This window comes from Sciurus carolinensis, chromosome 8 (genome assembly GCF_902686445.1).
Source record: "Sciurus carolinensis chromosome 8, mSciCar1.2, whole genome shotgun sequence".
Lineage (NCBI taxonomy): Eukaryota > Metazoa > Chordata > Mammalia > Rodentia > Sciuridae > Sciurus > Sciurus carolinensis.
In genome coordinates, this window is record NC_062220.1 from 138,170,572 (window position 1) to 138,185,346 (window position 14,775).

The window sequence follows — 14,775 nt, forward strand, 5'->3', positions numbered from 1 at the left end:
CCAGGCTGGCACCAGCGCCCAGTCTGGGACCACAGGGCCTGCTCAGAGCGGACTGCCGCGCGGCCATGCCAGCCAGGACAGGGAGGCCAGGGTGGGCGGGCAGGGACCCAAGGAGCAGCTTCGCCCAGCCCCTGTGCCACGGCAGGGCTGCGTGTGGCAGGTTTGGGACGACGGCCAGCAGCCCTGAGGAGGACCCAAGCACATGCCAGGACACACACGTGGTGGGCCAGGGGCACCAGGGGCCCAGGCGTCCACCCAGTGGTGACAGGCGACGTGGAGCCCTGGGGCACGCGGCAAGGGGGCGAGGCAGCTTCCACTGCAGGCAGGAGGCCAAGAGAGGGGCAGTGGGCTTGCTGCGGCCTCAGGCTGGCCGCTAGACGCCCAGGCCCGACCCGGCCAGAAGCAGAGACGCGCTCTTGGCCCAGCGCGGAGCAGGAACCCCCCGCACAGCCGCCTCACTGCGCAAGGTCTGGAGGACCAGGGCCGGGCACCGATGGCGTCCCCGTGAGGACGCTGGGAGCCAGGCCCTCAAACCACGCCACAGGCAAACACGCCAGGCAGGCGTGCAGACGTGCAGACGGCGGACCCGAGACACGTAAGAGGACGGAAGGGGGAGCCCGGGGAGGGGAGGCAGGTGCCTGTCCTGGGTTAGGCCACCCTGGGTGCTGGAGAGGCGAGGACCCGCGACCTGGACAGAAGAAAGCTGGCGTCGAGTGGGCGGGACAGCCCCTGCACGGGGCACCAGGTCCAGCAGAGGCCAGGGTGGACCCTCCACAAGCCCACGCCAGTCGGTGTGGTCAGCAGCACCAGCAGAAAGGCACGTGTGGCCACAGGACGGAAAGGTCACGGGAGGAGCGCAAGGCCCACCCGAGGGTGGCAGGGGTCTGTGCGAGGGGGGGCCTGTGCTCAGTGCCCCTCTGGGTAGTGCTGACCCCAGCACAGGGGCAAGGCCAGTGCAGCCGGGCTGCCTACAGGACCAGGGGCCTCAAGAAGCCTGTGTCTCATAAGCCACCAGGCCCCCGCGATCTGAAAGCCACAGCTTTGCAAAGGACAAAGTGACATGGACACCATCACTTCCCTCGGGAGACGGAGGGGAGACAGCCCTCTCCCCGAACAGGACACAGCTGGGGAACGAGGACCAGAGACACCCGCAGCTCCTGCCTCCCTGAGATCAGCCCCCAGCAGCGCCTGCAGGGTCAGCAGGTCCCACTCTCGCTGACCCTTGCTGCTCCCACACACGAGCGCTGCTGCCCGGGCCTCGCGCCGCGGCTCCTCTGCCTGCAGCACTGCTGCGCGCAGCCTGCCCTCGCTCGTGCCTCTGCCCGGCCTCCTCTCTCCTCTCCGACGGGCTCCCGCAGAGCGTGTGCAGGTCAGGAGTGGCGGCAGGGCCTTCTAGACGCCCTGGGCTGTTCCCCTGTGCCGGGGTTGCTGTGCTTTCTCTCTGCTGTGTCACGGAGCCTGGCTGCACCGGCACGGAGCGGGCACTGGGGACAGAGCGCTGGCTGGGATGGGGACTCAGGTGCAGGGCAGCTCCCGCCCCGGGCCCTGCAGCAACCAGGGGCAGAGGGTAGCTCATCAGGGCGAGCACAGCCCTGCCTGTGCAAGGAGGTGGCGGCCTGTCCCCACGGCAGGGCAGTGCGGCCCCACTCCCTGCTCTCTGGACCTACAGGCCTTCCAAGAGCCCTCAGGCTGTGGCTGCTGCACTTTCTTCAAGAGGGGAAACCGAGGCACGGGGTACTTGGAGAGAAGATGGGCACCCGCAGGTCAAGGCAAACCCCAAGGCTTCCCTGACACCCCTCCACCCGACATCTCTGCCCAATTCGGTGGTCCACATCTGCAACCGACCTGCTCCCTACAAGGTCATCTCCTGACTACCCTCAAGTACTGGTCCCGGCATACAGTTGGCACTTACTGGCCGGCTCGCAGGGGTGACAGGGCATCTAGTCAGAGCTGACCCACCCCAGGGCCAGCCAGACAGCAGGTGCTCCTACGTGTGCACAGACACCGTGGGCCACACACACACGCACACACGATCCCAAGCCACACAGGGCACGTACCTGCACACACGTGTTCACCAGAACCCGCACACGCACGCACTCACACATCAGTGGACCCAACACATGAGCCACACGCAGCACAGACTGCACAGTGCACAAAGCCCTGCCCTTAACTGAGGACCCAGGCTGCCCTGCTGTTGCCTGGGCCATCTGTCCAGCTTCCTCACCGCCCACCCTGCCCCTCTTTGCCTGCAGGGAGCAGAGCCTCCCACTTTAAGCCCAGGGACCCTTCGCAACGCCCCTCCCCCCACAGCGTGGCCCCTCCTCCTCCGCGCCCCTCCCCCCACAGCGTGGCCCCTCCTCCTCCGCGCCCCTCCCCCCACAGCGTGGCCCCTCCTCCGCCACAGCCCCCCCCCCCCAGCAGTCACCCAAGGCCCAGCTCCTGCACACTCTTGGCGCACAGGCCCCCACCCGCCCTGAGTGTTCGGGGTGGAGGAGCAGACAGCACCCGGGAGGCAGCCAGGGGACCCAGGAACACTCCACACACGCAACGGGGACCTCAGGGACACCTGGATGCCAGCAGCAGAGGCCAGATGAGGGGAGGGGGCAGGGTCTCAGGTGGTGTCCAGCATGGGGCTCCAGGGCTGCAGGACGGGCTTGACCCTGCACACAAGGCCCGAATCACGCCTGGGCCCTACCAACAGGCTCAGGGAGCCAGGGTCCCGGATGCTCCAGAGCCTCATGCCGTGGGGGCTGCCCACACGCTCGGCTCTGCCCTGGGCAGGAGTCTGGCCCCACCCTGTGCCGCCTGGTCCCATCTGGGCCTCGCTTACCACTGGGACCCTGAGGCCTGAGACGCAGTCCTGACCTGACACTGACGCCCTGTCACCGGGCAGGGGAGGTCCCCGTCCACTCGCCCTGCCTCGTCACCCCCGGACCAGCCCAGCCATGTGGCCCGCCTGGCAGCAGCCGGCTCCTTCCCCAGCACCGCCTCCAGGGCCAGCTTGGGCCCCGCGCCCTCTGGAAGGCCTCTGCCACCCCACAGCCCGCCCGCAGCCCCAGGCGGCAGGGGCGCGCACTCCCTCCTCCTTCACACCTGCCAGCCTCCGCCCCCCGGGGCACCCCAAGCCCCTCCACGCCAGGCCCCTGGCAGCTCGGGGTCTGCCTCCCTCGCAGCCCTGGTCCCGTGCACCTGGCAGCCCCGAGGCAGAAGAGCCCGCCGGCAGTGCCCGCAGACATGCTCTGAATGGATAACGAGCCAAGGCCAGCCTCAGAAGAGCCAGGCGGCCGCGGGGGAGGCTGCGAGCTCTGGCTGGCTGGCAGCTGGAGACGACCCTGACTCTCCGCCACTTGGAGGGACCGCAGGGAGGGAGGGCAGATTAAGATTCCATCCTAAGGATCTCCCAAGGGGCACCCAGTCCTGGCTGCTCCAGCCAAGGCGGCCGCGGGCCTCCTGCCTGCCAGGCCCAGCACCAGCCTCCCAGGACCCGACACCCAAACCAGAGGGCTGGTCGGAGGGAAGCCCTGGCCCCTCCACCTCCCGCAACGACACCCGAGTGTTAACCGAGCACCTGTGCAGCTGGGCACTGGCTCAGGAGCTGGACGCAGCTGGACGACAGAGGCAAAGACTTGCCCTCGGGAGCCTCCGCCCTGCACCAGCGGCACGTGGGACTCACAGGGACCCGGGCAGGGGAGGGGCCGAGGGTCCTCAGGTTCGCAGAGGCCTGAGGGACCTCACTGAAAGGGCACGGCTGGCACAAGAGCGGGAGAGAGCGACGGCATGCGCCCTCGGGGACAGCGCCAGGCAGGGCCCAGGGCGTCCGCACACCCAGGTCACAGGCTGCTGCTGGGCAGAGCCACACCTGCTCTCCCACCAAGGACAGGGCGGGCGCACAGAGGTGCACGTGCTGTGCAGTCTCAGGCAGGCCCCTTCCCTCTCTGGTGCTCAGTTTCTCCACAGGTGAACACGACTCCTCTGCCGGCTTCACAGGGTCCAGAAGCGTAAGTAAAACCACGTAGAATGTCACCACCGCACCTCTCCAGGCAGTGTCCCCCAGTCCAGGAGGCGAGGCCAGGGAGGCGTGGGCACACGCACAGGGCAGCGGTGGGAAGGCGGAGGGACGGCTCCCGTCAACACGATCCCCTGTCAACAGGGTCAACAGGACCCTTGCTTCCTTGGGGTGGGGGTGGGGCCGGAGCCGCTGGTTTCCAGCCCCCGGAGGCGCGGCTCCCAGGCCCTATCGCTGCCTCAAGAGGCGGAGGCGGAGGCAGTGCGGCTGACCCGGCGGCGCCACGCAGGCTTGCGGGCTGCAGAGCAGAAGCCGCCCCGCCGCCCCACCTCCACCCCAGCACTGTCCCGGCCGGGCCGATCTCCTGCAGGAGGCGATGAGGTGCCAGGGCTGCGCTGGGGCCAGAGGCCCAGGCAGGGCGGCTCTGCTGTGCGACCTCAGCGGAGGCTGGGGGCTCAGCAGGCCTAGACCCCGCGCACACCTGGAGGCAGGTGCAAACGCCCCAGCCTGGCTCCCGCAGGGCCCGACCATGACCTGGGGCTCGGCACCCACACGGCAGGCTACACCCCAGGTCGCAGCACCCACAGGCCACAGCTCTGGGCACCCCAGGCTCCTGCCAGGACCAAGCCTCCTCAGACTCCAGCCGGGTCCATGACCCTGTGCTTCCCTCGCTCAAAAGCCCGACCTGGTGGGGAGAGTGGAGGCGGAGGCTGAAGAGCCACCGGAGGCCCGACACCCGGGGTTCCCACCCAGACCCTCCACGTCCTAGCTGTGTGACTCTGGGCGAGTCACTCGACCTCTCTGGGCCTCAGGGTCTCCCTGTGTAGAAGGGAGGCAGCCACTGTGCCTGCCCACACAGGACCTCGAAGGCAAGGGGCGGCAGGCCGGGGTCGGCGGTCACCACCGACACTGTGCTGGGGGACCGGCTCTGCAGGAGCGCTCACGGTGGCCACCGCGTCCCACCACCAGCTGGCCTACCTGTCCACACCGCCCCGGCCCCCCACGCGCGCGGCTCTGGTGGGCAGCGGCCCGGCCTACCCGGTTCTCGTCGTAGATGATCTGCACAAGGCTGCGGTGCTTGGACTCCAGCGGCGGGGGCGACACGGGCTTCGCGGGCTCGGGCGGCTTGGCGGCCTCCTCCTCCAGCTGCTGCTGCGGGCGGGCGAGAGCGCGGGCGTGAGGGGCGGCGGGACCAGGGCCAGGCTGCTCCCCGTTTCCCGAGTCGCCCCGGCGCTGGCTCACACCGTGAGGCTGGGCCACCCGCTGAGCCTCAGTGTCCCCCACTGTCCCCAGTGGGCGGCCCAGAGGGCAGAGGAAGCCAGTCGCTCCGGCCACCACAGCACCGCGTGGGGCGTCGGGTCAGCCACCGTCCAGCCCGGAACACGTCTGGCTGTGCAGCCTCAGGAAGCGGCTGGACTTCTCTGAGCCTCACTCTCCTCTGCTGGCTGCTACCTGCGCCTGCAGGGCTGGCGGCTGGTCGGGACCCCGCCTCCGCCCCAGGCTTCGGGGCACAGCCCCCCAAACACCTGGACCCCGTCCCTCCGAGTCGCAGGAGGAGGGGCCAGAGAGCTTGGGGCGGGACACTGCTGGGACACGGTGCTGCCCTGCTCTGGAGGACACCCAGCTGCCCACGACCCGGACACCGGCCCTGACCGCCGTGCCCAAGAGGAGCACGAGGCAGAGAAGCACCAGAAACCAGCTCCTGGCTTGGCTGGCACGGAGGGCTGGCACGGAGGGCCAGCTCGGCCACAGGCCCAGTTCCTCAGCACTCCGAGGAGACCCAAGAAGTAGGAGGCCCAAGAGGAGACCAGGAGGTGGGCAAAGGCGGCCCCCAGGGGGGCGGAGAAAAGCCCAAGCACAGCCACGGACGGAGACCCAGCCGAGAAGGCCACTCAACGCCACCGCCTAGGGTCAGCTCACTCCCACACTGCGGCCTCGGGCAAGTCCCTTAGTTGCCCTGACCCTCGGAGTCTTCCTCAGTGAAGACCAGTAGTAACAGTGCCCACCTCATAAGGCTGTTTGAGGATCAAAGAAAGCAAGGCACAAAAGTACAGCTGCAAAGCAGGGCCAGGTGGAGACGCGGGGGACAGCCCTGCACACCCCGGGCAGCCGGAACCAGAGCCTTCTTGAAAAAGAAATAACAGTGTTGGGCAAGAACGTGGAGAAGCTGGAACCTTGCTCAGGGCGGCGGGGTGGAAAATGGCGCAACGCTGTGGAACGTAGCCCAGAAATTCCTCCATGGGTTATACCCAGAAGCACGAGCTGACCCAGCGGCTCCACTCCAGGTCCACACCCCAGAGGGCTGCAAACAGTCGGGCAAGCAAACACAGCACACCGGGCCTGAGAGCAGACCTGCCACGGCCAGGTGGCACAGCAACGCGCAGTCCAGCATGTGAGCGGAGACACACGTGTGCTCCTGAGTGCAGTGGAATAGTACTCAGCCATGAAAAGGCTGGCACATGCCACAAGGCGGAGGGACAGAGACCGAACACAGGACAGGCATGTGTGATTCATTGATGTCAACTGTCCCCAACGTGCCAAGCCTCAGAGACAAAGCAGACGGCCACCCCAGGGAGGGAGCATGGAGAGATTCTTCCGTGGCCCGGGGCTTCCCGCCAGTATGCTAGAACAGGCAGAGGTGCCAAGTGCCACCGTACTGTGTACTTCAGAGAGATCGACTTGGTTTAAAAACAAAAATTGTCAAAGTGGCGTTTAAGAGAAATCAAAACCCTCACCTAAGCTGGCTCCGCCATGGTGCTGCCCAAAGCCGGGCCCACAGCAAGGTGTGGCCTCGCAGCTGGCCAGGAGCAGGACCCCCGCCTGGCCTCCCTCCCATGCCTGAGCCACCACGCAGGAAAACCCCGCGGGCCCTGGGACCACCAGCAAGCCTGCAGCTTCCAGCAGGTGACAGCCTGGGCCGCCCTCCACCCCAGCCCAGGGCGCCTCCTCCAGGAAGCCCTCATGGGCTGCCTCTCCGCCCCCTGAGCCGGTGGGGGGACATGGGGTGAGCCGACCTCGGGAGTCGGGAGCCCTGCTGCGCACCAGGACCGCCGGGCGGCCAGCAGGGCCGGCTTCGCCTGCGGGGGACGCAATCCCATGCCACCCTGCAGGATGCAGGGCCGTGGGCATGGTGCCGCCCTAGCCAAGCGCCAGGCCAGACGGGAGCCCCAGGCCTGGAGCAGCCCAGAGGCAAGGCGGGGCCGGAGGGCGGGGCCAGCACCATCACGCACAAACGCCAGGGCGCCAGCTCAGCTGACGGGGACGCGGGCTTCACAGAGGCCAGTGTCCTGTCTGCCAAGGGCACCTGAGCAGAGACCCAGCTGACCCGGGGAGGTGGCCACTGAGAGCTGCAAAGGCGGGTCACTGACCGTATAGCAAAAGAAACTTAAGATAAAGCCACAAACGCACGCCGCAGACCTTCCCGCCGGCTTCTCCCTCATACCTCTGCGTGCGGGGACGAGGGTCACCCCATCGGGGCCCATCCCACCTCACAACCTGCACTGTGGGGTCACGTCCGCACCTATTTCACAGACGAGGAAACAGAGGCTCAGAGAGGTGGCTCCAGGCTCGGCCAGCAGGGGGCGCGGCTGGACTGGAGCCAGGGGCTGCTGAGGCGGGAAAGGGCCACGCGGCAGGCCCCACCCAGGCCTGCCAGGGCCTGCCCTCTGCCCTCTGCCCTCTGCCCTCTGCCCTGCTGCCCAGCGCAGCACCGAGGCTCCGCGAGTGCCTGAACTTCACTCAAACCAGACCCAGATCCAGCCTTGGCTGAGGTTCTGCTCGCTGGAGGCCACCGTGGGGCACAAAGGAAGGCAGGGCCACCAGCCACCGGTGGCTCCCTGGACCCAGCAGAGCAAGCTCGCGACTCCAGCACAGGCTCCAGGGTCGGGCCGCACCTGCTTCTTCTTCAGCTTGCAGATCTGCTGCTCCACCATGCTGATCTCGCGGTCCACGCGATCCATGTTCTGGATCAGCTCCTCCTTGGACAGCCGGGGCGGCAGCAGCTCCAGCTCAGGGTCGGCGTGCGGGGGGCTGGGGGGCGACACAGGCTCCAGCTTGCCCGTCAGGCTGCGCTCCTGGGGTGCAGAAGAAGGGGTGCAGTCAGCACGGCCCCCGCCAGCGTGGCTCCCAAACACCCGTCCCCAGCTGTGTGCGTGGGCTGCACACCAACCCGCCACCCGCCAATCACAGGGCGCTGGCTGGTCCCACCACCCCAGGACCTCCAGGCCGGCCTGTCCTCCCAACCTGAGGCTCCTGCCACCCTGGACACCAGGGTCACGTGCACGCTCCAGGCACCTCTGCCCGCCTCCCTGTGGGCACGAAGCCCCCGTGCCACACACCATCTGGGTCCCTGGCCAGACCATGCTCCCCAAGAACAAGAGCAGGGCCCAGCCCGGCCCCCACAGACCCCTCACGATGCCCAGGCCCCTCGGGCTTGGCGGGAGGTGCACAGGGAGACGTGGGCACCTGGAAGCCCGGCAGGGGTTGGGGGGCAGACACAGCTGCCAGGCCCGGGGCGGTGCTTCCCCACCACATGCTTTGCAAACGTTTTTCCCTCGCCCCACGACTGCCCAGCCCCACGGTTACCCGCGGTTGGCGATCTGGGCCGAGCTGGGGCGGCAACCCAAGTTCCTCGCCCGCAGGCTGTGCCCAGCCCCAGCCCCAGCCCCAGCCCCGGCCCTCAGGCAGTCCCGCTCCCGGCCTCCGCGTCCTCATCCGCACCCCGGGCTCCCCGCAGCCCTGAGCCTGCCCACGTTAACAGTGGAGCTCCAGCCCAGCACACAGCAGGCGCTCAGAGGCACAGTGGAGGGCCAGCCCAGCACACAGCAGGCGCTCAGAGGCACAGTGGAGGGCCAGCCCAGCACACAGTAGGCGCTCAGAGGCACAGTGGAGGGCCAGCCCGGCACACAGTAGGCGCTCAGAGGCACAGTGGAGGGCCAGCCCGGCACACAGCAGACGCTCAGTAGGCACCCGCCCCCACCCCGGCCATCGCTGGCAGGCAAGGCCACCCACCCGCACAGCTGCGCTGGACACAGGCTGCAGTGTCCCCCCGCAGCAGCCCAGGCCCACGCAGACCGAGGCCTCGGCCCAGGGAGTCCAAGTCATCTGCCTCCTGCCCCCGCCCGTCCTCCCCGGGGCCAAGAGCCTCGGGACAGTGCCGGGTCTCCTCCCGGCCTCCACGGGCCCTCTGAGCCCGAGCGCCCCTCCGCAGTCCTCCAGGACACTCGGGTTCCTGGACGCAAGGCAGCGGCGAGCCCGAGAAACCGTGAGCCAGACCCTCACTCCACCCAAAGGCGGCACTGCCCAGGCTGGAGCCGTGGCACCCGCCAGGAGGTGGACAGTGCGTCCCCGTCCCCCTAGGGCCATCTGCTCAGCACTCCCTCAGGGCTGGGGTGCGGCAGGGCTGCCTGGTGTGGCGAGGCCCACGTCCGCAGAGTGGCCCAGGTGACAGCAGGAAACGGCACGTCCACCCCCGCTGGACCTCAGCCAGCGCCACGGCAGCATGGTACCATTGGCATGATGCCAGGCGGGGGGCGGACACGTTAGAAGGGCACACGGGGCCAGGCGGGGCAGGGTGGAGGGACCCGTGACGGTCAGAGTCTCCTTCCTGGGTGGCAGAATGTTCCAGAACCAGTGCGGCTGCAACTCCCCGAGGTAGGTTATGAGGCGGGAAGCCCCCACCGCAGGAGGCCAGCCTGTGTCAGCAGCGTGGCCCCCAGGGCACCCCCAGGGCGGGGCGAGGGAGCAGCCTCGGCCTCCAGCCGTGGCCACCATGGGGCCAGAGCCCGAGGATGCAGCCCACAGTCCCGCCTGCACCAGGGGCTGTGCGTGAACGGTCCAGGTAACGAGGGAGGGACTGTCCAGAGCGCAGGGTGGCCCAGGACTGTGGGGCAGCCCGGGAGACGCCGGCCAGCCCACCCAGCCCGCGGCACCCCTGGGCGACCTGGAGGAGGAGCCTGCAGTGGAAGGGCCGGCAGGAACCCAGGCGCCAGGTCCGGGCGACAGCATGTTACCGGAGTCCAGCGCTGCCCGAAGCCGACGCTGGACTCCACAGAGAGGAGGTGGGACCCTGCGGGCCAGGGAGACGCAGGTCTGCGCCCCGGCAGCCACCGACCCTCAGGGACCGTGCCTTGTGACAACGCTGACGTCCCCTAAAAGGAAGCTGGTGACTTCCAGAGGAACCCTGAGGCCACACGCTCCCCAGCCCGGAGGCCCCGCCCCGCTCTCCGCCGCCTGCCCGACCCGCTGCTGCGGCCAGCCGGTCCCCACCCTCCAGGACGCCGCCAGGGCCCAGCAAGGAGGGACAGAGTGGGAGAGCAGAGGAGAGCCAGGGACGACGGGAAGGAGGCAGCCACAGGGACGGCTCGGGGACACAAAGCGGCAGGCGCGAGGGGGGCACACGCAACCACTGGCACAGAGGCAGACGTGGAGGCGCGGACCCTGGAGGGTGGCGCCAGCGGGAGGAGCCAGCGGCCGAAGTCGGGGGCCGGGACCCGCAGGTCGGCTGGGCGCTCTGCCAACAGAGCCAGGCGGGCAGCCAGGGACCCCCGTCCCGAGCTCTAAGCGAGGCATGAGTCCTGGGGTCCCAGGTGCCCTGGGGACACCAAGGCCTGGCGGGCCCCGACCTCCTCGCCACCCTGCTGCCCAGCATCTGGAGGCTGAGCCGAGGTCCACTCCGGCCTTCCTCAGAAGGCAGATCAGACTCAGGCCACAGGGGACTCCAGGCGGGGACCCCAGGGAGCCCGCAGATGGGGGCTGGGCGGGCAGCAGTGCAGCTGCCTGGGCCGGACCCTCGCCACCCCGCTTCTCCAGGGCTGGGCCTCTGCTCGGGGACCCAGGCCTGACCTCATCGGCCTCACAGGGCTGGGAAGATGCTATGCAGTGACACTTGCTTGGCGCTCAATCGATGTCACTTTGTCATCGCGTGGATGCCTCGTCCTGCTGGCTTCCCACTGAAGGGCCTGCTTGGCCTGAAATCCCACCATTCAGTGCTGCATGGTGGCATCAGGCAGAGGAGGATCCAGCTGGCCTGAGTGGGCCACTTCCCTCCCGTGGCCGGGCTCCTGCCCCCAGTGCTGCAGCCAGATGACCACTGACCTCACTGGCGGCTGAGAGGCCTGTCAGTGAGCTCACGTGTGTCCCCACAGTTGTGAGGAGCCCGATGGATCCATCACACGCAGCTGGCCAGGCACCAGGCCGAATACGTCACCTAGCCACGGTCCCCACCCTGCTGGGCAGTCAGAGGAGGCTTCTGAAGCTGCTGGGTGACCCCGGGGGCTACAGTCAGACACAGCCCCCGCCGAGGGCCCCCTGCAGCAAACCACAGGCCGAGCTCTGCACACGTCCCTCTCGGTCCTGCTCTGTTCCAGGAAGGAACGACTCTCGGGGCCCCTGGGTGCTGGAGGCAGACCCCGCGGTCTGGACACACGGTGGAGTGGCCCTGTCCAGCCACCCACGAGGCCGCATGACCCCAAGACACAGGACCCGTGATGGACAGGCAGAAGGGTGGGGCAGAGAGGGACGGCAGGGGCCACCGGAGGGTGGCTGGGGGACAGAGGCAGGGAGAGGGGACGGCCGCAAGGACGGACGAGCCAGGCCACGGGGCGGGCGGGGCGAGGGGTAGCGGGAACTGGGGATGGACAAGGGGCGGGGCTGGAAGGGCGTTAGGGTCACGGTGTCAACAGCCAAGGCCACCAGGCTGTGGGAGGGACACAAGCTGTGCCCGTCCCAAGATGCGACTGCAGGGCTCCACCACAAAGCCCCCAGCAGGGACTCCAACAGAGGCCGAGGGTGTGGGGAGGCCACGGGCTGGCAGAGGCCTCAGGGCGGGCCTCTGTCTCCCACTGCCAGCCGGGCCCAGCAGGGCAGCCAAGGCACGCAGGAAGGAGAAGGGCTCCTGACGCAATGACGTCCCGACCAGGGGCACGGCCACTGCCAAGGCCGGGCTGGGCGTTCCCAGCGCGTCCCAGGAGCTGAGTGCAAGGGCTTCCCGGGTGGGCCGGGAACTACAGGAAGAGGGGTCTGCAGGGTCAGAGCTGGATCACGCCAGACCTGCAGGCCACTAGGAGAACTGACTGCGTCCTGCCTGAGATACGCAGATAGGGAGGGCAGCCGCCTCCGCGAGATTCTCTTGGCTATCGTCTGGAAGGGACACGCAGGGGCAGGTGGGCAGGAGCGGGGGAACCCTGGAGGAGGCCACTGCAGGTCCAGGCAGCACGTGCGGCTTGGCAGAGGGGACGGAACCCACCTCTACGGGACCCAGGCGGGGCACGAGGTGGGGAGGCAGGAGAGCCCGAGAGCAGGAGGACAGGGCTGCCGTGGGGGTCAGCAGCAGGCTTCAGCCCCCCTTCACTCCGTAGAGTTCCTCGCCTTCCTGTGGCCACTCGGGGGACAGCGCCTGCCCGAGAGCCCCCGGGCGACCGGCACCCACCCTCACCCGCCATGGGGGCACCTGGCAGGTGTGTAGACGGCACGCCACAGAGCAGGAGGGAAGCCGGCCTCCTGCCGGAGCCGGGCACCAGGGACACCCAGGCCCGCCCACCTCACCTGCCCACGACCACACTTGCCACCCAGACTCCTGCCACACGGGGTCGGCTCTGCCCTGCCCAGATCAACCCAGAGGATCGACACAGCCCAGCGGCACCCAGGCCCCCGAGCAAGACCGACAGAGGCCCGTAGCGGGAGCTGCCCACGGAGGGCCGAGGTGAGGGCTGGTGGCCACGTAGGGGCAATGGCCATGCCCGAGAGGCAGCGGGGGGCCCAACAGGTGGGCACTCCCCAACCCCCCCGCAAGGCCTCAGTGCAGCCCAGTGTCCGGAGCCTGAGAAGCGGCCGACCGGCCAGACACCCCACCTCCAGGAGGCTGGAGGCGCTGGCCGCCTCAGGCTGGGGCAGCTACCTGCCCTGAAGGGCCAGCAAGGGTCACAGAGCTCGGGTGCCACGCAGGCTGCACCCCAAGCACCCCCACCGGGAGCCAGCAGGGAGCGCGCAGGCTGGACACGGGCCGCCCGCCCATCAGGGCCCAGCTCCTGCCCCCAGCGCCCCTGCCTCGGGGTCTCCACACAGGCTCCCGTCACCTGGACACCTCCTGGCCCTGTCCTCCTCTGGCACTGCAGAGAGGCCTCGTTCCTGTGCCCCCGCCTGTCCTGTGCCCACTCCACGCCCTGCCCAAGTTACCCTCTCCCTGGGCATGTGCCCCTGCCCGTCCACCCATCATCGGCAGGCGACCATGTCAGCCTAGCGCCCAGCGGGGCTGGGCCTTACCTTGGTGAGGTCCTCAGAGCCGCCGGGCTGGCCCGAGGCCAGCAGGGTGGACGGCCGCAGCAGGGGCTCGGGGAGCAGCTCCAGGCGCGGGCGCTTGCTCTCCATGAACTCCATCTCCGACTTGGCCAGCTCGGGCAGGTACGCGTGGGACTCAGGGCGCAGGTGCAGCTCCTGGGACCTGCAGGGCAGGGCGCACGGCGTCAGGCGGGAGCAGCTGAGGCCCCGGGCCCCGCTGCGTCCCCGCGGGCCCAGGTGCAGGCCGGGCAGGGCCAAGCAGAGGCCGTCTTGGCCCTCACAGATACCCCGCGGCTCCGAGGAGGAGACCAGGCGGCTGGCGAGAGCCTCCCGTCCCCCAGGGCTACTGAACAACGCTGCACGTAGTCAAGAGCCCTGGTGCCGCACAGGCGCAGCCGGACCCCAAAGTGCTGCAGGTCTGAAGCAGGGAGCACCACCTAACGCCACGTCCTCCGCACCAGCCCCGGCAGACATCACTGGGCGATCACAGCACTCCTGCCGTCCGACCTGACCTGGCCACCTCTGCTCGGCCAGCAGCCCCGGGAAGAGATGCGAGCCGCCCAGCTGGATCGCTCTCGCCCAGCTCTAATCCTCCTCCCTGGTTTGCCAAAGGGCATGGCCTTGCTTAAGGACACCAGCTGAGCTGGGGTTCCAAGACTCCGCTTCCTGGGATCAGCTACCACCTGCCAACAGGTCTGGGCAGCTCTCGCTGATCTCTATCCACGTGCCAGGGAAAACCCAAGCTCTCCCTCACCCACAGGCCCTGCCGGGTCTGGTTGCTGCTCACCTCGCCACTGTGTTCCCACCTCAGGGCCTTTGCACATGCGAGGACTCTGCCTGGATCACTCCACTCCAGCTCTCTCCAAGCCACCCTGCTCCTGCATGTCAGCATGAGCGGCGCCTGGTCCTCAGCGTGGCCTCCCTGCCACGTGCCCCTCCCAACCCACTTCAACCTTCTTCGCAGCCAGGGTTCTCGGCAGCTTACTGGCTGCCTCCTCACCCCACAGGGCAGCTTCTTAACCGGTCCTGTTCACTGCCGCATCCCAGCAACGGGCACGCGGTGGGTGCTCATTCAGTGCGTGGAGACTGAACGCTACCAGCGGCCGCTTAGGCTGGGTCGTGTCTCAGGACACACCTGCAGGACAACCCCTGTGGCCACTCCCCTCCCACAGCTGGGTCCGGATGGCCCTCTGTGCCTCAGAACCCAGGGCTGTGCCAGGGCTGGGCGCCTGGCAAGAGGCTGGTGGGCATCTATCAGTGGGCAGAGTGGCGTCCCCCCAGAACTCAGAGACGGCCTGGCTTGGAACCAGGGTCTCCACAGATGTCAAGAGGCTGGGGGGGTCAGGTGTCCAGGCCTGACAGTCCGTGGGCTGGGAGCAGGAGGAGAGTCCAGGTGCTGGCCCTCCGTGGACATGGGGAAGCAGGGCCCTGCCCCAGGGCTGCTGCCAACGGGCCCCTTGCCAACTGCAGCCAAGGGAGAGGATGGGAGGAAG

The 14,775-nt window shown here is 68.7% G+C and overlaps 1 protein-coding gene across 21 annotated transcripts in view; it reads right to left on the reverse strand.

Annotated features, from left to right (window-relative positions):
• Positions 1-14,775, reverse strand: part of Ncor2 (nuclear receptor corepressor 2) — a 137,257-nt gene that overhangs the window by 80,991 nt on the left and 41,491 nt on the right. For 20 of the 21 annotated variants that reach the window (XM_047562872.1, XM_047562874.1, XM_047562877.1 and 17 more), the window contains exons 4-6: positions 13,268-13,445; positions 7,900-8,079; positions 5,045-5,158 (exon numbers count right to left, since the gene is read on the reverse strand). In XM_047562872.1, the coding sequence (XP_047418828.1) occupies positions 5,045-5,158; positions 7,900-8,079; positions 13,268-13,445 (472 nt within the window). The remainder of the gene's footprint in view (positions 1-5,044; positions 5,159-7,899; positions 8,080-13,267; positions 13,446-14,775) is intronic. The other variant, XM_047562876.1, reaches the window with a different exon arrangement.